The 25,887-nt window shown below is 44.0% G+C and overlaps 2 protein-coding genes across 3 annotated transcripts in view; one reads left to right on the plus strand and one right to left on the minus strand.

Annotated features, from left to right (window-relative positions):
- Positions 1-1,357, plus strand: part of HDGFL3 (HDGF like 3) — a 75,007-nt gene extending 73,650 nt beyond the window's left edge. The window contains exon 6 of the mRNA XM_079914076.1: positions 1-1,357. Within this exon, the coding sequence (XP_079770202.1) occupies positions 1-6 (6 nt within the window). The 3' untranslated portion in view covers positions 7-1,357.
- The window catches only part of TM6SF1 (transmembrane 6 superfamily member 1), a 27,317-nt gene continuing 2,343 nt past the window's right edge, over positions 914-25,887 (minus strand). Inside the window, exons 2-10 of one of the 2 annotated variants that reach the window (XM_079914074.1) lie at positions 22,814-22,917; positions 20,534-20,631; positions 16,888-16,991; positions 15,025-15,107; positions 14,279-14,400; positions 12,418-12,522; positions 10,535-10,627; positions 10,212-10,331; positions 914-1,030 (exon numbers count right to left, since the gene is read on the minus strand). In XM_079914074.1, coding sequence (XP_079770200.1) covers positions 1,028-1,030; positions 10,212-10,331; positions 10,535-10,627; positions 12,418-12,522; positions 14,279-14,400; positions 15,025-15,107; positions 16,888-16,991; positions 20,534-20,631; positions 22,814-22,917 — 832 coding nt within the window. In that variant the 3' untranslated portion in view covers positions 914-1,027. Of the gene's footprint in view, positions 1,031-1,544; positions 2,806-10,211; positions 10,332-10,534; positions 10,628-12,417; positions 12,523-14,278; positions 14,401-15,024; positions 15,108-16,887; positions 16,992-20,533; positions 20,632-22,813; positions 22,918-25,887 lie in introns of those variants that run through there. The other variant, XM_079914073.1, reaches the window with a different exon arrangement.

Raw genomic sequence — 25,887 nt, forward strand, 5'->3', positions numbered from 1 at the left:
ACCTAACTACCATAATGAATGCTGCATATTAAGAAAACCACAAGAAGGTTATACGTTTGGTTGTCTAATATTCTTGGATTTGATATGAACCAACACATAGTCCTTGTTGTCATTGACAGAACCCCAGTTTGTATGTACATTATTCACATTCCTCTCTGTTGTGTTTGGGGGAAAAAAGACATTTTAGCCTTTTTTAAGGTTATTGATTTAATTTCATGTTATTTGGTTGCATGAAGTTGCCCTTAACCACTAAGGATTATCCAGATTTTTGCACAAGCTTATACAAGTCTAGGATCCTTTATCAAGGCAGTTATGTTCATCAGTCTCCTGCCTTTACTCCACCATCACCAAACACTCAGTTAAATATAAATTAGCATTTTTTAAAATGACCACTCAACATAATGCTTAAGGGATTTCCTCTCTGTGACAGAACCCAGGAACCAATTCCTAGATACACAATGTTGGCATATTGAAGATAAACTTAAAATTGTTCTTCAGTTTTGAGGCCATGTGTAAAGTTTAATCATATTGTAAAATATCTATTCCGTATTAGAAATAGCTAGTTGACAGCTTATACTTCTCAAAACTCATGTTGTTAACGTACACAAACTCAGTTTCTATATGTGAAGTTAGTGAGTCTTTTGTGTTACTCCAAAATAAAGGCAATGATTTATTTTTTCCCAATCTCAATACAATTTGAGCTAATCACTCAAGCTGGATTCTTTACATTTTAAAGCTGGAATCAGCAGTAGCCCTATGGGAAGTAAGACAAAGCATTGACTTTTAAATATAGACTTTTAAAATGATCGGTTGTTTTCTTTTGGAACTAGAATTAGAATAGTTAATACTCATCCACAAACCATTATTATGTGTACATTATTGTTGCAATTGTGATAACAGAAAATTTTATTTATTTTTATGCCAGCTTATATTGTGAGAACACATTTAGTCAGTTTGGGTTTTATCAGTCCTGTTATGCTTGTCCTTGGAACATCTTTCGCGTATTCGAGGTTTGTAGTTGAAAAGTTTACTGTAAAAAAAAAATCAAAAACAAAAAAATGTATTGTTTTTACAGAATAAATTTATTGGAATGTGTACTGGGAGTAAGGTTTGAGGTTGTAAACAACTAAGTTAGTGTAATTTGGCTTCATATATGTAATGTGAGGTATTAATGTAATTCATATATTAAAGCAAAAATTGTTAACAGCAAGTTGACAATAGAATCAAGTGCAGGTGAGGGTTTTCTTTTTTTTTTAAACACTCTATGGATTTTAGGGTTTTTTTTAAACACTGTGGGGAGGGAGAGGAACTGGCTACATGATTGCTTGCACGTCTAAGATACTTACCAGTTCAGTGGACCCTAAATTCACACACTTGACATTATCCATGCAGTGATTTGGACCCCATTTTCTTTTGGTTTTCTTATTTTGGTGAAGAGCTTGTAAATAACATGAAGGAAAAACATGAGTGGCCCTAAAAGCTTAGGGCCATTGATGATGATGATGGTAGTGGTGGTGGTGGTGGCGATGATGGCAGCTGAGGGCATGAAAGCGCCACTTACCACTCCCGGGCTCTGAGGCGGCGGCTGGATTTTTGCTTTGTTTCTCTGACTTTTAGCAAATATTGACTTTCCTCTATTATACTCACTCACATTTCCAAATATGAAAAGTTCATTAAAAGATAGTAGGAATGCCAGTCCACTTCTTTTTCCTTAAAAGGTACTTTTTAATTTTGAATATTTTAATTTAAAAGTAATGAAATTTAATTAATTCATGAAAAGTCCTCTTCATTGCTCACACTAAAACATGAGAATGTAGATGACATTTTGAACTGGAAATATAGCTGACAGATTTTTAAAACAAAAGGCGTAAAGACTACAGAACTTTTTCTGAAAAAAAATATACAAAATGTTTCAAATTTAGTAAGATTTGTCTTCATAAAAGACCAAAAATAATTTATTAAAAATATACACAGAAATACAATAGAAACATTTCCAGTCATCAATAAAATAAGGGTAATGATAAAGTTATAGATCCCTCCTTAGCTACTTAGACTCACAGAAAAATTTCAGTAAAAGCAATTTTTGAAACAGCAGTAAATAATATACTTTCCTTGGGAAAACATTTTTCAAACAACATTTTTAAATATTCTGATAATTTGTCTTTTATATTGAGGTTGATAATGAAACATATAGATCTTATATGCAAAAATATTTCTCCATCTGTATTTGCTACTTTGAAATTTTTAATATGCATAGACCATTTTCACTTTTGAACAGTTTCCTTTTCATGCTCACTATTATAGGAGCTAAATTGTAATTTTTCACTTATATTTAAAGTGTGCAAACAGAATATTGAGATAGGTGGTCAAGTTTATTCACAAATAACTTGAAATATATTTCTTTAAACAAGCTTTCTGAATAACTTCAATTTTCCTTCAAAAAAAGAAAATTTATCCACATAATTCCTATGATAGCTCACATATACAGTACGGAGCAAGAATTTATGTATTCTTAAATGTTCCTGTATGGGAAGAGAGTGGAATGGGACCAAATATTGGTACCAAAATAACAAAAGTCAGTAATCTAGAGAGAAAGAACATAAAATAATGCTTTTATTCAACTTTTTCATCTGCCTTTGTTTTTATGAAGAACTCTGGTTTGTAGATACAGCGATAGGCCAAGAGCTGAGGAAGAACTCCATATGCTATGTTTAATGCTAAAAAAAGGATTTTCGCTTCTTCAGGGACTCTGTAGACATAAGCAGTTCTAGCATGAAGAGAAGCACCGATGTGAGAAAACTGAGCCTGTGGCATTAAAAAAAGGGGGGGGGGTGGTAAGCATGAATTTTGTGTTTAGTTGGATGCACGATGAGTTCTGAATGGTTTATTCAGACCATGCTCCTGTGCCCTCAAAACCAGGACTTGCAAACAATCCATCGTCTTCAGTATTTCATTGAATTTAGGGCTATTCTTGACTTAACTTTTCAAATAAAGTAAACCTTTAGCACGTCTTTATCAGGCTAGCTGTTTTTTAACGCATCTAGTGCCCCCATACCAAACAGTAGTGGCTCAATTTGACAAAAAATCTGAATAAAATCTGCTTTTTCCTGATTTACCTTCTGGAGATATCCTATATAGGAACTCAGTTGTGGCTCACAAAATGTGTTCCAATTAAAATGAAGCAAGTACAGAGTTTAGACAGCTTAAAATATTTTTAGCCTAACTATTTAAAGAGAAGCACTGAGAGAGGGCCTCAGCTTCATTTATCAGTTCTTTCACCTACTCCTTGGAGCAAGAGCTCAAAGCCTTCATTATGCATTTGTTTGTTTATTTATTCACATATTTGTTTTTTTATGCAACTTAAAAAATACTAAGTGTTGTTTTGTAAGATAAGGGTGGGCGTAGGGATTTGGTTGCTCTTTATAAAATGGCAAATATACATGCAGGCAACCTTTTCAAATCAAATTATTTAGAAGTATGGCTTGTCAGCATAATCTGAGTTTACAAAACAGAAAGGCAAGAGCTTCCCATTTGTACTTAGATTACTTGTTGAGAACATACATTCAGAATGTGCCAGTTGGTCTTTTTTGATACTTTTCGTAAGCACAGGGGAATCTATTAGAAAAGGCTTCTGTGAAAGTATTTCCTCAGGATCCTTGTATCATTACAGAATGCAGTCCTGGAGTCTGCATTTCATATCTTACTGAAATTCAAGATATACACAAAGGATTGGGAATCTAAATGTAGTAAGTGGTGACTTAGTTCATCAGGATCAAAGTGAAGAGACAGAAGATACTATAATCTAAAGAAGGCACAGAAGTAACAAGAATGAAAACTAAATAATTTGCTTTAAATACATATGAGTTATCTTACATTTCCTTCCATATGAAATCAGTTTATTCTGCTAAGTGGTTAATAAATCAGTTTATTCTGCTAAGTGGTTAACACAGATAAAAGTGTTACTTAGCACTTGACTTTACTATGATGAGCAAAGGACAAGTTTTCATAAGCAGTATGTATACAGATTGTATCAGTGACAGATTTTAACAGGTTACATTTTTGCAAGTTACTGATACATTCTGGGGGCCTCTGGTAGTTTTGCTGCTTTCTGGAGATAGAAATTAAATTAGTGTGGTGTGTTGCCAAGGACCCAGGGACCAACGCCAATGCCAACGCAGGAATCGTCTGTCTGCATTGTGATCTGTGAGGCACTGAGAGGGCTCTGCCCTCAAACACACCTCCCCCGGGGCACATGCCCAAACAGAACCCAGCAAACGTTAAATATTTCATCTCTGGGCTATGAAGACAAAACACCTTGAGAGTAAAGGGCATTTGAGAGGCTGCCCTGAGGAGCTGCTCTTGTGGACATTCTAGGAACACTGAACAGGAACTTGGCCCCCGTCACTATTTTCTTCTAGGGCCTATTTTGAATAACAGTATTTTTCTGAATATTGTAACTAAATTTTTTCTTCTGGACTAGAGGCCAGATTTGAACCATGGTTTTAAGAAATGTGCATTTGGTGTCTATCTTTATAGACACTTATACACATCTCAAAAATCACCAAATTTGGGGAAATGCGGACCATAGTTTGAGAGAATAATATGAGCAATCATGCCTACTTGCATAGGGAACCTGCTAAAGAGTCTGATTTCGTAGGCTTTTTTGCTGCACTAACCGGTGCAGTTAATACCTCATTTTCACAAACAGCAAACTCATGGCAACATTAAAAAATGATCGTGTCCTTAGATTAGATTGTAAGCCCACCGGGCAGGTACTGTGTCTGATGTTTTCTGTGGCACCTATCACATTGTTAGAGCTCAATAAACGTTCAACAGTAATGGTCTTGTGACTGTCAAAATACAAAAAAGCTTCTACAAAGCATTTCTCTATTTTTATATCTATTTTTGTAGGCCTTTTGCTTCAAAATTGTTTAACAAGGGGCAAAGATGATTGCATTTCTAATCAAAAGAGGTATGTAATTGAGAGAAAGAGCCTGAGGCCAATTTTCTGCAGTTCCAGTACTGCTCATGGTTCTAGTGGGTGTATTTACAGTGGCCTCACCTCTAGCTGAGTGAGCAATCCAACCATAGCTTCCTCCCAAGACATATGGTGTCCAGTTTCCAGGGTGCTGAAGTTTCAGAAAACCCTCAGTCTCACTTGAGAAGGGTTCCCTTCCCAAGCACATAGCTGCTAAGGGGCTGCACCGTGTCTCCTGGGTGATTTTCCCACCAGCACATGAGACCTCCTTATGACAGGGCTGAAGAGCTCAGCCTGAGCACTGTGCTAGTAGGATCTGGTGGCTTGGTGACCTCAGTGCTGCTGAACTGACACATGGCCAAGATGACATGTTCAAGTTATGGGTCCCAGAAATTTCTCCAAAATTCAGTGATGTGAGGTTGAGCCCCTAATAATTTTTCTTCTACTTCATTCTAAATCATTTTTCACCTTAAATTTAGTTAAGAGATTTACTTTGGGTTTTTTTTTTTTTTTTTAAGAATGGATGGTTGGGATGGAAAATGAGGCAATAAAGTCAAAGAAAAAAGTTAAATTTTAATAGCTGTGTTTTCCTATAGAGACAGCCTGGAAAGAATTTGACTAAAAATCACAATCTTGGTTCCAGAAAGGAGAATTGAAAGAGTTTTGTGTGCCCACATAAATATTATAGGCAAAAACTAATGTGAACATTGGGACAGTAGCCAGGTTATTTGGCTGATTCGGTATAAATAGCTAATCTAGAACCGTGTTACCGTTTCTTAGGGTTTTCTGAGCGCCATAGTCTTGTGGTTAAGAACACTGAATCTGGAACCAGATTGACAGCGTCAAATCCCAGCTTCACCGAAAACCAGCAATATGACCTTGTGTTAGGTATGTAACTACCTCTGGCTCCTCACCTGAAAAGCAGGAGTCCACCTCATAGGATTGTTATACAGGTTCCATGAGTTGATCTTTGTCAAGTGCTTAGGACAGTGCCAAGCACATGGAGCTCTTCCACAGACAGATACAAAACCCAAGTGAAATACTTGCTCATGATCTGGCACTCTACCTGCTTGAAAACCGGGGCCCTTTGTTTTTAGATTCCCTTGCTGATCTCTTGACAATTTCAAGACTGTCTCCACCAAAGGACAACAAGCATGTACAAAGACATTAAACCCAAGCTCTAGTTTTAATACTAAAAAAGATGTTTAGTGATGAATCACATCAGAAGCAAATGATTAAAATGAGATTTGCTTTAGTATCCCAATTATCCATGTTCTTCCTAAACCTTTACTTTCAGGTTTTCTTAAAGGCTTCCATAAAGGAAAAAACTTAATAAAACTTGTCCCCCAGTAGAGTCAACTCTTGACAACCAAATTATCCACAGATGAGCCTCCAGACCCTTTTGTGAGAAAGTATGTGGCACCTGCATAGCCAGGGGGTGGGAGAGTCTGAGGCAGCAGGTGGGAAGGGGCACTGGCATTGCCTGACTGAAGTGGAACTGCTCCTGCTTCCATGGCTGCGAGCTGTTAATTGGATGGCATGGCAGGCTCCCTGCCAAACCCACTGTGAATCTGTCCCAGAGCTTTCTTCCAGTTTCTCTGATTTTTAGGTAATTATACACAACACACAGCTACAGATTAATGTATCTTCTGAGCAACATAAGGCATTTCTCCTCCGAACTCTTACTGGGAAGCTTCTAACAACAACATTAACAAAAGCAACAAAGAGGCCCACAGCTTATAATGTGCCAGGCACTGCTCTACGCCCTTTACACATATTACCTCATAAAATCCTTAACAGCAGCTCTATGAGAAAGGTACTATTATTATTCTTACTTTATAGAAGAGGAAACGGGATCAAAGAGGTGAGTGACCAAGGTCACTGAAGTGATCAGTGAATGAGATTCGAACCAGTCTGCCTCCAGAGCTCATGGTCTTAACCATATTAACTATATCTTTTCTTTTAATTTTCAGTGATATTTTAGCAGAGAAAAATTCTTCAATTGATTAAAAATGCTAATAAGTAGATCTAAACAGCCTGTAATACTTTTCAAATTAGACTTGAAACTTTAATTTTATATGAAAAGACCCTTGGGTTAAAGTCCCCAGTGGAACTCTTCGGTGTAAAATGTGTCCTGGTTTTATTGCATTTTAGTTTACCTTTTGATTTATCTTTTGATTTCTGAAGGCAGCAGGTTTGGCAGATTCCTAAATGGTCTGAAATGAGGGACCTAATGACTACTAACCATGTTTTCCATTGACTTGTACTGGTCAAGAAGTTTTTCAAGGATTTTTTTCTTATTATTAAGTCACAGGTTCTTGGGAGTTCACTAGATCTTACAATAAAAGCATTGATAAAGTTAGTGGGATCATGAATACATAAAGCTTCTAAATTAGGAATGGCAGTTTTAGCAAGCTCGGGGTGCTAATCAAGGTAATGGAGAGCTTCTATGATGAATGTGTCCGATATCCTCTCAAGATGAGAATTCATTTCGTGAGCAAGTATTCGCTTCATATGCACTGTTTTGTTGCAGTATGATCTGTAACTTTTCCATAGGCTGAACACTCTGAATAGGTAGATATTAAAGCCCAGCTAAGAGTTATGGGAATGTCAGACACATAATTCTCAGATCACACCATTCTTCTGTTGGGTTGGGAGAAACATCCTTCTGACATTGATAGAATCTAGTTGACAGCCTCAGGCTACCTTTGCAAATTGGGCAGTGATGGATGAGACCAGAGATTTCTTCAAGGCCTGGCGTATGGCTGAAACTGCCACTGCTGCTGCCAGCCGCTCTGCTATCCACACTGCCTTTCCCAGAACCTCCTGGCTGGAGTCACAGGTGCCTGTCTGCAAGCTTAGCCTCACTAGCAGGTACAGGGTAGCGTTCATCTTACTGTTACAGATTTAAGTACCCATTCGCCCCCAAGCTCTGACCATCCTAAGCCTCCTGACTCTGCTGACCCTGTGCACATGGCTAGGCCCTGGCCTAGGTCTTCTGCCTAGTTCTCAAGTTGTCTCCTGAGACTTGACCAGGTCCAACACTTGGCCTCACTCTTGCCAGCCTCCTAGCTGATGACACTCGGTGTTCCTGCATCAGGGCCTGGTGCAGGGCAGACCAAGGTACATGGCATGCAGAGGAAGCTGGATTGTGCAGGCAGAGCACACGGGTAATGAGTAGATGTTGAACCCTGAACAATCTAATCAAGGGGCTGGTAAGAGTGGGGCGAGTGGGAGGCCCTCTGTACCCTCTAACCAGGGCACACTCCAACATCTAAACGCTTCCACAGTCTTTTCAAGTCTATTCAGCCAGTAAAGCCCACAGCTCAGGTGTCATTGCCTCCCACTCCCAGAAGGTCCTCTAACTCCTACATGCCACGTACAAAGTCTTACTCTGCTGTAGGATTCTGGAGCATAGTTGGTTGTTTGCATGAGGAGAGGGATAACACAACAGAGAAGAATATGGGCTTTGGAGTCAGATGGGATTTTATATCCCTCTTCTAGTAACTTTGTGACCTTAGGCAAGTAACTACCCTGGGTCTCGGCCTGCTTATCTTTAAGTGAGGCTTTTGAAAAACTTGCAGAGATGATGCTATGTGTTCACACAGTTTCTTCTGAGGCAGACAGGAAGACCACATGTATCAGCCTCCTCTGCAGTTGGGTCAGTGCCAGGCCTGACTTTTGAAAATATCCCACATGATCTTTGCACAAGCAATAAATAAAACTTTATTTTTAACCACTGGGTATTTGCTACTCCAGCAGAGCACACAGCCTGTCTTTACACAAATAGGTAAGTAAAACACTTAGCATGGCTTGCCTTGCATGAAGTAAGCTCAGACCATCGTAGTGGCAGTGGAGCTGTAAAAAAGTGGTGGATTTGCAAAGTACTCTGGCAAGAGAACTAACCCGACCTAGTGATGGGCTACATGTAGACGGTAAGGGAATGGGAAGCGTAAAGAACTACTCCACATTTTTGACTTGAGCTGCTGGATGCCAGGAAGGGCTATTTTCAGAGATGGGGAGATGAAAGAGAAGTTGTGGGGCGGATCAGGAGTCCTATTTTAGACATTAAATCTGAGACGTCAGTAAGACACCCAAGTGAAAAGAAGGAGTTCGGAATTAAATATAAGAGTCTGGGAACAGTTTGAGCTAAAGATGGGAAATGAAAAGTCATCACCTTATAGTTGGTATTGAAAGATATGGAAATAAAAACCCACACCAAGGCCTGAGAAATAAGGTATTCAGAGGTCTGCAGAGGGTACATACTAATTCTCTTTCCTTATGTCCTTCAAGGAAAGGACAGGAACCATTACTTCTGAATACTGCATCAACTTTTTTTGATATTTATATTCTAATTCTATAGTTAAGAAGAAGTACCTCAGACTGCAAAGATTGAGCCCCGTGTATTAACCCATAAATGCTGTTACTGGTTTTAAAGCCTGTAAATTCTAGTGTGTCTTTTTGCCATCATAATTATACCGTAAGTATAATTAACTGTATATGCCTAGAGTTCCTGGATGAACCTCATTTTTATGCCTGCTTAAAAAGAGCGGGACAAAGATAATGATTTTAAAAGATGAGTTCACTTGGGTTTTCTAATTTACAGTAAGAAAAGAACAAAATAATTTTCTTCCTTGTTCATAAGATCAATTTGTTTTGATAGGTTGTTATCTTATAAAAATATGCTTTGAATGATAATTCCATAGATAATTTCATTCCCAGTTCAATGAAGTAAGCATTCACTGAACATCTACTGTAGGCCAGAGGCTTGGCTAAGTAGCAGAGGGGAGGAATGGGATGACAGGCCCAGCTTCCCAGGAGCAGAACTTTTTTAAAACCAGTTTCCCTGGTCCTGTGTAGCATAATATAGTGAACTTCTGAAATCTTAAATTCAGATAGACATCTTAATGATAACAGCTCTCAATTCTCTTTTAGTAGCTGTGGTGTTCAGAGACTGGGAAACAGCAGTGCCGCTTGCTGGGTATGTGACCTTGAACAAATCATTTAACCTTGCTGGGCCTCAGTTTCCTCATCTGTATAACTGAATGGCACACCTACCAGATTATGAGATTTAAATAATGCAGAAATGTCTTCCAAAGAACTGTAAAGCAAAGGGCACAACATATCTAATAACTGTTCCCAACCCTAAAACACGGAGCAGAGATATTTTTTAGACACTCAACAATGACAGCCACATCCCCAATAAACTTTCTTAACAGCATATTCTTAGTACCTGAGCTACACCTCCAGCATGTATCAGTGTTATGTCAGGCATCCAGGAGCATCCAGGAACCACCAAGCCATAGAGCGCCATCACAAAGTAAGGGACGGAATAGAACAGATACGCCAGCATCTACATTGAACAGAGGAATAACGTCATCAGTAAACTAATAGTTAATCTGGCCTTACGAAAAGCACAACATTTTCATCAATTAACATTTTCGCCTTAGAAAACCTTAACTCCTATTTCCTACATGGTATCACATTTTCCCATTCTTTAAAAAAAAAAAAAGAAAATTAATTTTAGAAAAATCTTAGGCTTCATAACTACTTGACCTGGATTTTAGCATAAGCAGCAGGATCCTTTAGGTAGGGCTCTTGAAATTGCGTATATAATCGGCAGAGCTCAGCTGGGCAATCCAAAGCAATCTACGGACAAAAATGAATGCATTATAAAGATACAGTCACATCTGGTTCTTATGTTTGCTGATAAGGCTAAACGTGCCAGGTTTAGTCACAAGCTGCTTTCTGTTTAACAAAAGCTATTTTAGAAGCTCATCAGTAAAAAAGGAAAGAAAATAAATATTCTACAGATTTACTCTGAAGAGATTAAGTAGAGGTTAATAGTGGAGAAGGAAATGGAAACTAATGCCCTGTTCTTGGGATCTTCCGAGTATTCAGTTTAAATGTCTAGGTTTGGCTAACCAAAGCACAGCTTGCTTTAGATCATCAGTTTCACTTTTCCTGGGAATAACTCACCAACTATTCCCGGCAGGAAGAAAAGTACATTTCTATACCGAATTCATCTTAACTGTGCTTTGCAAGATTCAGAAATAGCATCCTCCTATCTCCAGTGCCTCACAGAGTAAATGGCCTTTGGGGGCAGTAAAGGATAATGATTTGAAAGTGAGGTCCTCTCTGAAGCCACCTCCTGTATCCACTTTGAAAGAGGGCAGAGCAGATTTAGTCACGGCAGAGTAGACTTTAGGCCACAGAACAGACAAAGTGTCTCTCTGGCACATTACTGGGTCCCCTCTGAGTCACCTCCCTCAGGTACCATTCCTTGTGTCCTTAGCCATAAATGTTGTCCCGCCTAAATAACATGAACACGTCAGTGGCAGAGTTGGTAAAAATGGGCCCCAACCTAAAAGCCCCACCTACCAAAGGGTACACACTCGCCCATGCACACGTTTTTCTCATGTGCACAGGGGAGTGGAGATGGCTATGCAAGAAAACAGTTGGGGCTCATTTTTATTGTTGCTGTTTTTGTTCTTTTGACGTTAGGAATTACAGCAAACTAAACAAAGAATGGTTTCAGTGCTCTGTGGTCCGAGCACAGCCTATGGCCCTGCTTTCTCCTTTACTTCCCTTCCCCATGCCACTCCTATTAGCCAACTCTGCTCCAGGAAGTTTCTGATGATCCAAAGAGGGAGACAGCTCTTAAGGCTACTCACCCCGACCCAGCTAGCCGCCCCAAAACAATGAATCAGCTGCATCAGTTTACACTTGCCACTCTGCCCCCCAACTGCTGTGCAATGCCAGCAGCCTTAGAACAGTAATTGTCATTAAAGCTGAATATAATTACCCGTATAATTCTGGCTGCTCAAATTTATTGCTACTGAGAATAAACCATGCAACTGGGATATTGTGAAGGATCCTCGATCAATAAAAATAGTAAGAGCAATCACTTACTGAGCGCTTATTAGGTATAAGGCCCTCTCATTTAATCTTCAAACAGTACTGTAAGGTAGGTACTGTTATTTTACAGAGGAAGAAACTGAGGATCAAAGAGGTTAAGTGGTTTTTCCAAGGCCACACAGCTAGTAAATGGCCAGGAGTCTAACACTGTACTCTGGTACCCCTTCCTCAATCCCATCTCCCTACTCCTGAGAACACATGGATGCTCTGTGCCACAGTCTGACTAGTCTTAAGTTACCACCCTTACCAAAGATACTCAAATCAGAAACATCAAAGGAACCAAGAGAATGAGACTCATGGCTAATTTTTCAGGTACAGAGCTTGATCCAAGGACCTGAAGGAGGTGGTATGGAGCAGCCCAGAAGGGACCTACCCCTCTGGGAGGAGAGGTCTGGGGTGAGGGTAGGAGAGTCAGGAAGCAGCTCCAGGCCTCCAGGCTCTAATGGGAGGTATGTTTTGTTAGTGCACTAGGAAATCTGATTAAAAATATACTTTATGTTATTATGATCTCTTATGCTTACCAAGCCTCTAAACAGGCAAAATCCAGTTGCCAGAAGGAGACACACAACCAGCATTAAATCACATGGTCTTCTCAGCAGATCTTTCGCTTGGATTTCTTGAATGACCTAAAGTAGAGTTGGTAACTAATGAGCAGGCCCAAGGTGCCAAAGAATAATCTGAGATCTACTGAAACACAGATACAATGACGATGGGTGATAAGAGAACGTTGAGGATTCAAAACCACTAGCCATGCAACAGGAAAATAATTTCTCCCCTCAAGTCTCAGTTCCTCATCTGTGAAATGAGACTGGGCCAGGTGATCTCAAAGGGCCCTTCTGGCTCTATGAGGCCATATTTTTTTTGAAAAAGCATTTTTATGATTATAAATGTAAAATATATTCATTTTTAAAAAATAAACCATTAACCCATCATACTTCTATTAACAGTTGTTATATTTTCCAGTCACATATATATAGTTATAGATACACACATACACTGTACTACATATGTATGTATGATGTATAATCTACATCTATTTTTTCACAAAATTAGGACATAATGTATAAACAATTTTGCATTTGTTCTCTTGCCTCTCACTATCTACCTATCAGTACTTTATCACATTATTAAAAATTCTTCTGAAACAACATCACATGGAAGTGCCACATCTCTGATTATTGGACATTTAGGCATTTTCACTGTTACACTTAATGTGATGATGAGCAACTTTGTACATAAATCTTTGACAGCATCTCTGATGATTTTCTTAGGATAGTGCCCTAGAAGTAGAATTACTAGATTAAAAAGTTAGATTTGTTAAGGTTGATAACACTGCCAGGTGGCTTTGCAGAGCGATTCTGAATTTATGTTCCTACCAGCACTGTATGACAATGCCTATTTCTCCCCGGCCATCACTGTGTTTTAACAGTTTTTTTAAATGAACAGTCTATGTGTCTTACAACATGAACGGAACGGTGTTGATACACTGACGTGGAGCCGAGTGAGGACCAAGGCTATGGTTACTGTTCGCTTATTTTTTAACAACCACCTCATTCCTCAAGAGGGTGTAAGGGAGTACCAGTTGTCAATGTGCCAAGCTGAGTTTACATAGCATGTGTCTAAATGTTTACAAATGAAGTGTCTGTAAATTAAAATGTATTTTAATGAATTCTATTGTAAGTCTTTTTGTAAAATGAAGAATCGTGTTCTGATTATCTCTAGTAACTCATATTTTCATATATCAATTTTGCTTAAAGGATCTTGCTTAAGGATCTAATACCTATGAAAGGAAGAGAAACTTAGAAAAATGTCACTAGCTTAGAAATGAAGACCTTAACAGAGTACCTGCCCGGCCAGTATTGTTTCACCTTGACCACCTCGGCTGTGAATGGAAGGGAGGTGTCTCAGAAGACGTCCTGTAGCCAGTCTCCATGTGCCTGGATCTCTTGGTAATCGGACCCTATGTCTGTGTGTGCTACCTGGAACAGCAGTATATCTCCAGCCTCCCTTTGGGGCAGTAGTGCATAGATATCTCTGAAAGAGGTACCCAGGTGCTCAGACTCCAGGCTGTTAACAGCCCCAGACAAACCTCACGCTCCACACACTAATGCGGAATCTGATGGGAAGAGCCAGTGCAACCCCTGGCACAGGAAGTTCCAAAAAGCATGGCCTGGCCAATCAAAGCAGATCTATTCACGCAGAAACAGACCATTCTGGCTACCGTAACTAAGGTGTGAACCAATGCTGCAGAATCAGCACAGTCACACTGATCGAATGCTCCAAAGGCTCCATCCCTGGAGGCATGGTTCAGTCCAGTATCCAGTGGATATGAGTGAGCCCTGTGAGTCTGAGAACAGGTTACATTTAACTTAATAAAATCACCTTTGAGGGATAATTATAATTTTCTGAGGGTTGATTATAGATTCTGAAGCCAGCCCAGACAGGAAGACAAGTATATGGTATGCTTAAGAAAAAAGCAGGGCAAATGCGTGTTCCATACTTCCCTATTTAAAAAAGAGAAAAAAAGAGAAAGTCAAAAGTATATCCAAACACAACATGTAGAACACCTCCCCGTCTCAAGTCATCTAAAATTTTGATATAGGCCAGACAGTATTTTTAATGAGACCAAAAACAGGTCAATTTAAAATTATTAGGTGTTTATTAACAGGCATGCCCTATCTACAGTACTTGAAAAATAGACAATATAATATCCTGATTTCTTGCATGCATAAATAACTCTTCTGCATTAGCTTTCAAGAATCTTAATTTTCAAGTACATTTATCAAGTTCCCATGGTGTGTCAAGAGTTATATATAATACAAAGAGTTGTAGGAAATATTTTCACACTGAATGTAGCCATAAACACAATACTTACCCCACTAGATCCTTCTAAAAGTCAGGAAACACTGATATTAGATAGTCTAATTGTTCAGTGTATACTTCTGAAAACTGCTCAAAAGCATTTCTTAGAAGGTGAGATGGAAGGGAAAAGGAGTAATTCTGCAAAACAGCTTTTTTGGTATACTTGGAATTTCTTGGTTCTATTACAACCAAAATAGCTTCCCTATTTAAAAACAATTCCTATTGTTTCAGAAAAGGAAAGTGAACTTTAAGATAAAGTTTCTTACCTACAATGTTTCCTGGCACAAAAACAACAATGCTCATAATAATAGATCCGACCCAATATAGGCCAATGGTTCTATAACTTTCCCTGTAATGAAAAAAATCCTGACTTAACACATTTGTCTTAGAATACTATTAGTATAAGATGCTCCACAATATTATCTTTGTTCTAACTAGTAAAGTACATGAGCCAAAATGTACTGAATCAAGAGTAATAAATCAAATACAAGGAACCCTGGTGATCAAACTGCATTTCCATATGTGATATGCTATAGAACCTCTTTGTGTCCTTTTGAATAGGAAATTATGCTTGCTACACTGATCTATTAAACCATACCATGGTCATCACTATCAAAGGAGTCCTGCATTTCACTATTACTTATGAAACTCACAGCATGAAAGTAAAAAGAAGGTTCACAGAAAATTGGATCCATATTTTAAACCATTATTAGTAGGATGTTAAGTGGACTTTCCCTGGTGTCACAGGATTTTAGCTAAAGCCCCAGAGATAAGTATAATAAGTGATACCTACCCCATGTTCTGAAGGAGCTGCTAGACACATACCCCTAATCTTAATAGGCGATGTTGACAAAAAGTGTTTGCAACTGATAACTGACAGTCACCTCCATAAGGGGCCATGAGAAATTCAAAAAGAGATTCTCTGACGGGAAAGAGAAGTGGAGAATACTGTGTGCTTCCTGCCCTGCCCTACCCCCCAGGCCACATGCATCAGATCCCAAGAGGCCCGTTCACAGTGACTGGGATTGTCAGCAGGGGGACAGACCAGAATCTTCCTCCCCAACTGGATGCTAACCGAACCACAGAAACACTGGCCCACTCCTGGCAGCAAGCAGAGCCTGAGCATTCTCAGAAATACCTGATGTGTTCCCTGGAGCTTGGGAACATTCATGAAGAGATGGGCGGGGGGGGCCTAGAAAAGTCCAGAAATTAGTTGGAACTGTCCTTGAGTGGATGACTGAGGGCATGGGAGGGGCACAGGACAGCTGGTCAAGCTGAGTTTCAACCTGGTGTGGGGCAAAATGCACGGCTTTCTCTAACCTGGAGCCAAGGGGAGGCCTGGGAAGGTAGCTGGGCTTGAGCCATCTTTTAAGGATCCCCACCCCAAAGGGCGTGCCTCCTGGGTTGCAGAGGCCCCAGCAGAAAGAAGCTGTGGGTGTACCACCACGGGCAGGAGAGTCACACAAATTCAGTCTGAGAGAGCATTGCTCATTTCAGGGATCAGTGTAATGCAGACGTTCCTTCCTGTGGTAGGGGTCTCCAAGAACCCACACATGTGCCCCACAAGACAGAGCCAGCATGTCCTAACGGAGGCTACCAATTCCCAGAAAACAGCAATTGTCGTGTTAGACTCTGCCCCGCTTCCTTTAACCCCATGTACATACACACATGCTCCCAGAGGAGCCAGCCGCAGAGCAAGCTGAGAAGGAATCAAGGGACAGACCACGCACCCCAGCCTCAAAGCAGGCCGCTAGGCCGCTAAGCTTCAGGGGTAAGCCTGAACTGGAGGGAGAGAGAGCTCTGAACTGATAGGAGTTTGAAGTTTTGAATTACTATGTGCTGGGCTTTAATTTCTGAAAATGAGACTGCTCTTATAAGAGAACATAATCAGAAAGTTAGGGGGTCTGCCCGAGCTGTCCATCATGGCAGAGGAGAAATCCAGAGGCATATGTTCGAAAGGCAGTGACACAAGGAAAAATAAAGCCATGTCTAACTTGTCTCCACAGACCCTAGATTCATGTCCGTGTGTACCTGCCTGTGTCTGTGCCTCTCTACATCCATTTTCCTTACCTACCCGCCTACCGATTGCTGAGGTAACAAAGGCACACCCACCAGGCGAACTGACTTACTCCCAGGCTATGGCTGCCACCATCACCAGATACATCAGATAATGAGCAGAGCCATCCCAGTAGCAGATCATGTGCCCATAGGCCGTGTTCAGATACGGTTCACCCTAAGGAAAGCATTAAACAGAAGTCCACTTTAAATATGACTCAGACACTTCAACACAGAACACCAGACCTGTATTGAAAGTAAAATAAAGCAGCAGGACATCTTCGTCTGCTAAAATGAAACTATTCTTAATCCCATACAATTACACAATTGGTAGAAACATGAAAATATACATTTACCCTGGAGCCGCCAGAACTAGGGTCTGCCACACGGAGTGGAATAAAGAGAATGCCTGGCCTATGCTAGGTCAACACAGGTGTGCACAGTGATGCAAAACTGATGGCGTTACAGGCAGTCCTGGCCGCATGATGAACTCACTGAGGCCAAGTCTAATCTGTGACTAAAGGTGTTTGGCTCTGGGCAGAAGGGGTGGCCAGGGAAGATCCTGGTGACCAGAGCCACTGGCTGACCTTCAAAATTCATACTGACCCAGAGGCTTGCTGGGATGAGTGTGAGGAAGGCACGCCTTTCCCCCGCCTCTGTCCCCAGTGCAGGCACAGACCGGCAGGCACTATACTCAGAGCTTCACACCCAACCCCTCATTCAGCCTTCCCAACAACACTATGGGATAGACACGATTGACTCCATTTTACAGATGAGCAAACAGAGGTTGGAAGAGGTTACCTGACCTGCCTAAGGTCACACAGCTAATTCCTAGCAGAAACTATACTACCAAGAAGAGCTATACTTCCGAGAAATTTTTAATTTTATAAACACAGATTATATGATGAACGACATTTCCCTTTCCCAGGTGCTTATGTTTCCAGGTGGCTACTGTACAATCACTGTCAAACTTGCCTAGGTTTTTAGTGTCATTCTGGCTCCAACTCACTTTCCTTTCTTCTTTCTCCCACATTTGTGATCTCCTGCCTTGTTTCAGATGTTTTCCTAAGATGCCTTAAATCCTTTCTACAACAAGGAACAGAGCAGATCAACCAGCCCATCAGTCAACCAACCAAGCAGGGGATTCTCTGAAGCTCTGCACTCCCCTGGGGCAAAGACTGCTGTCTGTCATCTTGCCTCAAAAATCAAATCAAGTGAAAATCAGAGGTGGAGGAAACAACGTGAGTCATACTTCAGTACCCATGCCTGGCCCACATCTTTTCTCTCTGACATGATTTGATTGGATAATACTATCCAAGTTCATGGTTTTAATCATTGATGCGTACACACCTGGCTCTCACGGCCAGTGCTGACCTCTCCTGGTGGCTTGATGGGTATCTTCAACTGTCTGGTCCGTGGGCCCTTCAAACTCACCTTACCTCCTTTAACTCATTGGCTTCCCCCTTCAACCAAGCCCCACCTGGCCTCTCTATTTTCATGGCGACACCATTCAACTTACCCAGGTCAAAACCACAGGGTCGTTGTTCATTCCTTGTTCTCTTATGCAGTCTGTTGGCAAGTCCTATCAATTTTACCTCTATAAGGTCACCCCAGGCAACCCTCCCTCTTGTCATGGCCTAGTTCAAGCCCTCAGTGCCCCTCACTAGACCTTTCCCACATGGTCTTCCTACCTCTCTCCTCTCCTTCCGATTCACTTCACTGCTGCCCTGGCTCTTGACATGTCACTCTTCTGCTCAAAAACCTGCCAAAGCTACTGGTGGCTGCAAGACCAAGCCCCATCTCCCCTTCTCTGGCAGCCGGGTCCCTGAGCCTGGCCCTGCAGACCCTCCCACAGTTACACCCCAGCCCCCCATCTCATACCCTGTCTCACCACCCTCACCAGCTCAACCTCCAGGCCCTCTAGGTGGCTGCCTCCTTCCTGAAACCTCCCCGCTCTGGACTCAGTGGCCCTGCACTCTCCAGGCTTTCCTTCTGCCTCTTCGCCTGTCCCCTCACAGTCCACTTCAGAGGGTCCTGATCTTCTGGCCACGGTCTCCAAAGTTCCACCCTCGGCCCTCTCCTCTCTACCCTCTCCTTTCCTCCCAGACCTTCAGGTACCAACTGTACTCTGATGGTCCTTGTTCTCCTCCCCGAGCTCAACAGCTGCAAAGCCCTGCCAGCTGGGACACCTGCCAGGATGTTCCTTACCCACCTCAAACTCCACACGTCCCCAGATGAACCCAGCATCATCCCTGCACACGTGTGCCCCAGGCTGGCAGTGGGGAGACATATGCTGTTTCTCCTCTCTAAGCCTCCTTTTTTTTTTTTTTTTCTTTTTTGGCTGTGCCGTGCAGCTTGTGGGATCTTAGCTCCCCGACCAGGGCTGGAACCCACGCCCCCTGCAGTGGAAGCGCGGTCCTAACCACTGGACCGCCAGGGAAGTCCCTTCTCTCTAAGCCTTTGCCCACACTGTCTCTTCTCCTTGGCATGCCCTCCACCCCCTAGTCTATCTGGAAAACATTTATCATCCACGGCCACTGCCATTTTTAAAAAAGCCGAGGGCAGCGTCACCAACTCGCTGAGGCTCCCCCGAGTGCTCCCAGAGTCAGTTCTTCCTCAGTGCGCGCTGCGCCTGGCGTGAGCCTCCGTCTCTGCGCCTAGGACCATGCCATCTCACTGCCACATTAGCTCCTGGAGGGAGAAAGCAGGTCTTGTGACCCCCACAGTCTGCTCACCGAACATCTGTGGAACTGCATTTCCCCTTTTGTCCCTCTCCGGTTGAATAACACCAGCGTTCTTCCAAAAGCAGGAATCAGGATGGCGCCTCAGCCCTTACTCTCCCCATTGCCCCCAACTCATCCCCGAGACCTACTCATTCCAGCCGCCCAAGTTCTCTGAAGTCTGTCCGTCCTTCTCTACTGTCCATGCTTGGCCTCCGTCTGGGCCATCTTCATGCCCTCGCTGGCCCTGCAAAAGCCTCCTGACTGGTGTCCCAGCTTATGACATCGACCCTTTCCGTCAAGCCCATCCTTCTCAGAGCTGACTGCACTGTTCGCTGACTTAACATCTTCCCTCACATGCGGGACAAAATCCAAACTCCCTTAGCTTGCACACAAAGCTCCCCATTGTTTGAAACACAGATGAAGACTACACTTCCAGCTCTGCTCCTTATTTCCTGTGTGACCTTAAGTACGTTACTTAACCTCTCTGGGGCTGGATTCATCACACCATAAAATAAGGAAAAAGGACTAGCTCTGTCAGGTGCCAGGTAGGTCTATCATGCTGTGATGGGGGGAGGAGTGCATGTTCATCCTCACAATCAAATGGCTTTCTTAACTGCCTCAGTGTTTGGGGCTTTATACATTTAAGACTGACCTGGGCTTTCTTAGAGAGGAGTGTATTAATAACAGTAGATCCACAGATACTGGATTCATTTAAAGTAACCTCATTTATATTAAATAGAAATAAAGGGGAAAGGTGGTGGGTTGGGTGTGAGGAAGGAGCTGTAAGACCGAACGCCGAGGAGAACTGCCTCCCATGATCCAATCCTAACTTTCTGCTTCATCTTCCACGTGACTAAGTGTCCTGTGTCTATGGCAGCAAATGAAATACCGTGTGTCATCCCTGCTTACACTAAACGAAAGGATTTCCATCTCGAGCAATGCTGTTGGGGTCGCAGACCCTTTAGTTCAAGGCTGGTACTCGCTACCGACCCCGTACCTCTCTCAAGTAGTATGTCATGAAGCCGTCAATGATCCCGTCCTGTTCCAGTCCTATGATGAGGTTCACCACGCTGGTAAATCCAAAAACTGCATACACTAGAGCAAAGAAAGCAGGAGTTCAAAAAGCCGTAGCTCAGGGGACGTTGCCTAACAGCCTGGCATTCGCCAGTAATGATTTATTTTCCTGTTTTCCAGAAGATACTGTGGACGTTGTCAATACGGACTAGAAGAACGTACCTCCTGTGCACGCAGCTGGATCTCTGCCCGTGTCATGGAGCTGGGAGAGGACACCCCCCGACCCAGGGAGTAGCGAGTGACAAAGTCACCCACTGACTGTCCCAGAGGATTCTACCAGCCTGCCCCACCCATCCTCCACTTCCTACACGTGGCTGCCAGGGCCACATCTGCATCCCACCTGGGTAGCGGGAACAAAACCATTAACCAGTGGCCAAGGAAGCACAGAGGTGACCCCCAGGTTTAAAACATGGACTCAAAAGAGATCATTCATCTCAATGGTTACCAAGCAGTCTGCCTCACGGTGTGTCCAACGCACTTGCTTTATCCCACACTGGAGATCCGAAAGACAGACAGTGGCTGACGTGCAAGTGACAGTGGCTTTAAGAAGAAAGGCCAGCGATTTTTTTAAAAAATGGATACGAGATGGAACCGATGAATGTTAAAGAAGGAAAGCCGTAGCATCTTAGAGAATCTCACTAAGGCTGTGAGAATCTCCTCAACGGGCTGAAAACTACCAGCAACAAACAGCTTAGGAATAACACTTTTTAAACAGTGAGTGATCAAATTTAGCGTGTGGCAGTTTGTCAATAAAGCTGCACGTTCAAGTTGTAACAAATCGGTGTCAAACTATGTGATGGGCATGGATGGTAGAAAAATCTGATGATGAATATCAAAACAGCTGTGAAAAAAGAAATGGAGAGGAGAGAGGGGAAGGTTAACTCACAGAGAAGGGAAGCTGCCCTTGCCCTGAGTCTGCGTTTACATCTTCCCCAGAAGGAGCAGAAGGCCCACGCGTGCCCGGCCCTGTAGACCCTGCCTCCCCGGGCCTCTGTGCAGGCCTCTGGTCCAGATCCCACTGACAGCGATGAGCCATCAGGTGATCAGCCACTGCGTGTCTCCCAGGAGAGGAAGCCTTCAGCACATGCTCATTCGGCTATTCTACCAACAATCGCCGATGCCAACAGGAGTGTCAGACGCTGGGTCAGAGATGGCAAGGATATTCTCTGCCCTCCAGTCTGGCCCTGTGGCTGCAGTGACAGACATGAGGACAGAGGGCTGAGGGGGTAGGAGCAAGGGTCCTCCACCCTGAGGAGTTGGAAGAGACATGAGCGCAGCTAAGCGTGGGCTCCACGGAGTGTGGAGGGAGTCGGGGGAAGACGGCAGCAGGAGACCAGTCTGCAGAGGGGGGCAGAGGCCAGATCAAAGGCAGGTGGAGTGGGGCCTTGAACTCAGACAGGCCCAGCTCATCTCCTGACCGGCTGTCAGGTCTTAGGTAAGTTACATCATTTCTCTAAGGTTCAGCATTTTTTACATGCAAGTTGGGAGAAAGTGTGCGGGTCAGTGCTGTCTCACTAACTGTGACCTTGACCACGTTTCTTAGCACCCTCTGAGCCAGATTCTTCATCTGTGCAGGGAGGACATTTGTTGTGAGGATTAAATAAAATGATACTGCTAATGCGGTCAGAGTCACACCAGGCACACCACAGGTGCTCAATCAGTGGTGTTTTTATTCCTTTAACATACAAGCGTACTTGCCAGGCAGTGGTCTAAGTACTTTACAACTAGTATCTAATGTTGGTACCAACCCTCCGTGGTAAGTATTGATACTATTATTTTCCTCATTACACAAATGTGCAAACTGAGGCCCCATACGGCTACGTTCCTACACGTGGCTGCCAGGGCCACACCTGCCAGGTGGAGGGCGCTGCAAACAGCAGGCTGAAGGCAGGAAGCCAGGAAGGAGCTGGTAAAAGAGCCGAGGTCAGAGGTCAGAGCATGGCTGGGCACAGGGGAGAGGAACGGAGGGGTGTCCTGCCTGGCCCTGGCAGCGACCTTCCCTCCACCAGGCTCCCAGCTGCGACAGGGTGGGGTCCACAGCCTGGGAGAGACTTTAGCTTACAGGAGAACAAAAATACTCCCACCCTTCCCGCCGCTTTACCAGGGGGCTCAGAGTTTTCACAGCCACAGAGGGAAAGAGACTGAGGCCCCAGTGTTGTGCTCTTAAGTGGACACAAAGTGTTTCCCTCCCATGGAGACGTACCATAGAACAGTGGGTCCCGGGGTGGTTTCCTTTTGACCAGGACACGAGCCAACAGGGCTACCAGGAACAGGATGAGGGCAGCCACCCCTACAATTGTCCAGGAACTGCAACAACCAGAACAGGGTGGTGGTCACTTATCAAAATAAACACACTGGTGTATGGAATTCCCTGGCTATTGAATGCATTCTCTCGCAGCTCTGCCTCTGCCTATCCCTCAAGCACTGTGGAGTTCATGAAGTTTATCCGCAGCACTTGGGCCCCTCTGGGCTGCCCCTGTGACTTTCAGGGACCAGAGGTACTAGGTCCTCACTCTCCTGTCATCCTGCCCACCTGGGTGAACCATGTGTCCGAGCGCCCTCTGCTGCTGTCCCGCTGCTTCTGTCCACCTGCTCCTCCAAGCCCTGTTCCCAGTGTCTGACAGGTCTAACCACTGAATCTGCCTCCTCTCTCAGGGCCAGCTGGAAACCCTCAGACCGAGCTCCAGGGAACACACAGGAGTCACAACTACATACACCTTCTCGGTGGACAAGCCACAGGCTGTGTGTATAATCAAAGGGGCCAGAGGACGAGGCCAATCCAAGGAGGGAAGAGCCTAGGCCGGGCCTAAGGCCAGAATGATGCCAGCGCCCCAACACCCAGGAAGCCAAGCCAGCATGCAACCCCATGCCCAGGGAGCCAGGGTGAGGCTAGGTTGGGCACAGCCCCTGGTCTTTCTCCTGGGAGAGGGCACGGCACCAAGGAGACTGGGGACCAAAGGCCCTCCTCAGCAGGACAGCACTAGGGCACGAGGCTTGGTGGAGTCAGCAGTCAAGGGACCTGGAGTCCAGTACCTACTCTGCCACTCCCTGTGTGACCTTAGGAACATCATGTCATTTCATCATCTGGTTTTTAATTCATTAAAAAATATATTGAGGGAAAATGCCTTGCACACCCCTATGTGCCAGGCACTGTGGATGAAAAAAGATCCCTGTCTACATGGGGGGAACCTATCTCAATAGGCTCTGAGCTTTCTCACCCAGAAGGCTACCTCCAGTCCTAAGAGATGTTCTCTCTCTCACTCCTCCACGCCAACAAGGCATCCAGTTCTAGACAAAGCACCACCTGGCCCACTCCCATGGCCTGCTACACTCCTCAGTAGCCCTTGAGAGAGGCTGCAAGCACCACTCCTTAGCCAAAGCCCTCCACAGCATCACAGAGGATTTCTGGATAACGTTTGCCACATGCCCTGGGACTTCTGGAAAGTATCCTTCACAGCCCACCAATGCCTACTAATATCTGAGGGACGAACTTATGCTGAAGTTCACTCCACACACCTACAGCTGGAATGGGTGCTAGGCACCAGTCAGAAATCTGCCCCTAATGTCAGAGAGGTCAGTCAGGAAGTGATCCAACTCCTTGCAGGTAGATGGACCCCAAGGAGACTGGCCCCAGGTCCAGGAAAGCTGTGTCCCCAGCACCTGGCCCCAGGACCCACTTAAAGAGTAAAGGAGTGGGCTCTGGGCATCAGCAGCGCCCAGATTTCCAAATGCCATCCTAGACCTACAGAATCAGAATACTTCAGGGGTGGGGTATGGGAACGTGCAACCTTTCCCAAGAAACCTGGAAGTGTATGCACAGAAAGTCTGCCTCGGGACCTCTTTTAAGGTGTTCAGGAATTGATGGATGAATGAGGGAGGGAAGGAAAGGGAGAGGAAGAAAGGAAGGAGAAATGGGATGGATGGATGGGTGGATGGATGGTAGATGGATGGACAGATGGATGGTAGATGGATGGATAGCTGGATGGATGACAGGCGATGGGTGGTGGGTGGAGGGATGGATGATGGATGGTGAATGGATGAATGGATGGATGGACGGATGGACGATGGACGATGGATGGATGGGTGGATGGACGGATGGTGAATGGATGACATAGTTCTATGACAAGAATGAGGATGACCATGTCAGTGACCAGGCAAGAGACTGAAATAGGAGGTTTCTAGCGGTATACATCAGTGGATGCTCCAGGCTCCTCCTGTAGGGATGAGACAAAGGAGGAGAGGATGGAAGAGGAAGCTAATGTGGGTCAGGAACATGATGCTGGGCTGAAGCATCCGGTGAAGAGGGAAGAGGATAGTGTGTGATGTAAGCTGACAGACATTTTAATCACAGCCTGAGACAGGTAGTGGCCAGGAGACAACTCCCATCCCTGCTCCTACCAAGGACCTAGGCTCGCAGCCAGCACCGTCACACAGCTGATGCTCTTCTGGACTATGAGAGAGCAGTGTGAACTGGTTCACGGTGTCCTCTCACACTCTCCACCTCTGGGGGAGGAGCAAAAAATGAAGAGAAACTGGGGCAACAGATCACCTGTGTCTCCCAGTGACAGCCAAGTGCAGGGCCTGCTCAGAACAGGGAGAAATGGATCCAGCAGGGACTCGGGGTGTGGGGGGAGGGGTAAGGGCTGCCACTAACCCAAGGGTGGAAATGTTGTTAGTCTTGGAATGTGTGTGTGTTTTGGGATGGGGAGCGGGGAGTTACTGATGCCCTTCCATGAACAGACAGCTACTGAGCGGGGTCATGTATGGGTGAGTATGAGCAGAGTGTTTGTGTGTGCGTGTGTGTTTGTGTGTGTGTGTGTGTATTTGTGTGTGACAGAGAGAGAGATCCCACCCTTTTCTGACTCCTCGACTTAATCTGATTTTTCTGTTTTTCAGGCTTTTGTAAAAGGTCTGGTGGGAAGGAAGCTTCAACTAAGTCAACTAATGCAAACTTAACGGGATAGCCCACTAGGCACGAGGCCCCGTGCTGGGCAGGACAATACTAAGGGGAGCTATGGCCTGAGAAGGTAAGTTCTGACCACAGGAAAGTAACTCTTGTGGGAAGAGCACAACCCAGCCGGGCTCAGAGGAGGGAGAGATCACATCTGCTTGGAGGGACCTGGAAGAGGAAGAGGTGGCATTTTCCTCTGGGCCATAAAGCCCAGGTGTGGCTTCAACAGTCAGCTACAGGGAGGAAGGCATCCCCGTCAGAGGGGACAGTGTGAGCAATGGCCGGGAGGCAGGAAAGTTAAGGAGTGTCCTAGGGGCACAGAACAG

This window comes from Stenella coeruleoalba (genome assembly GCF_951394435.1).
Source record: "Stenella coeruleoalba genome assembly, chromosome: 2".
NCBI classification, from domain to species: domain Eukaryota; kingdom Metazoa; phylum Chordata; class Mammalia; order Artiodactyla; family Delphinidae; genus Stenella; species Stenella coeruleoalba.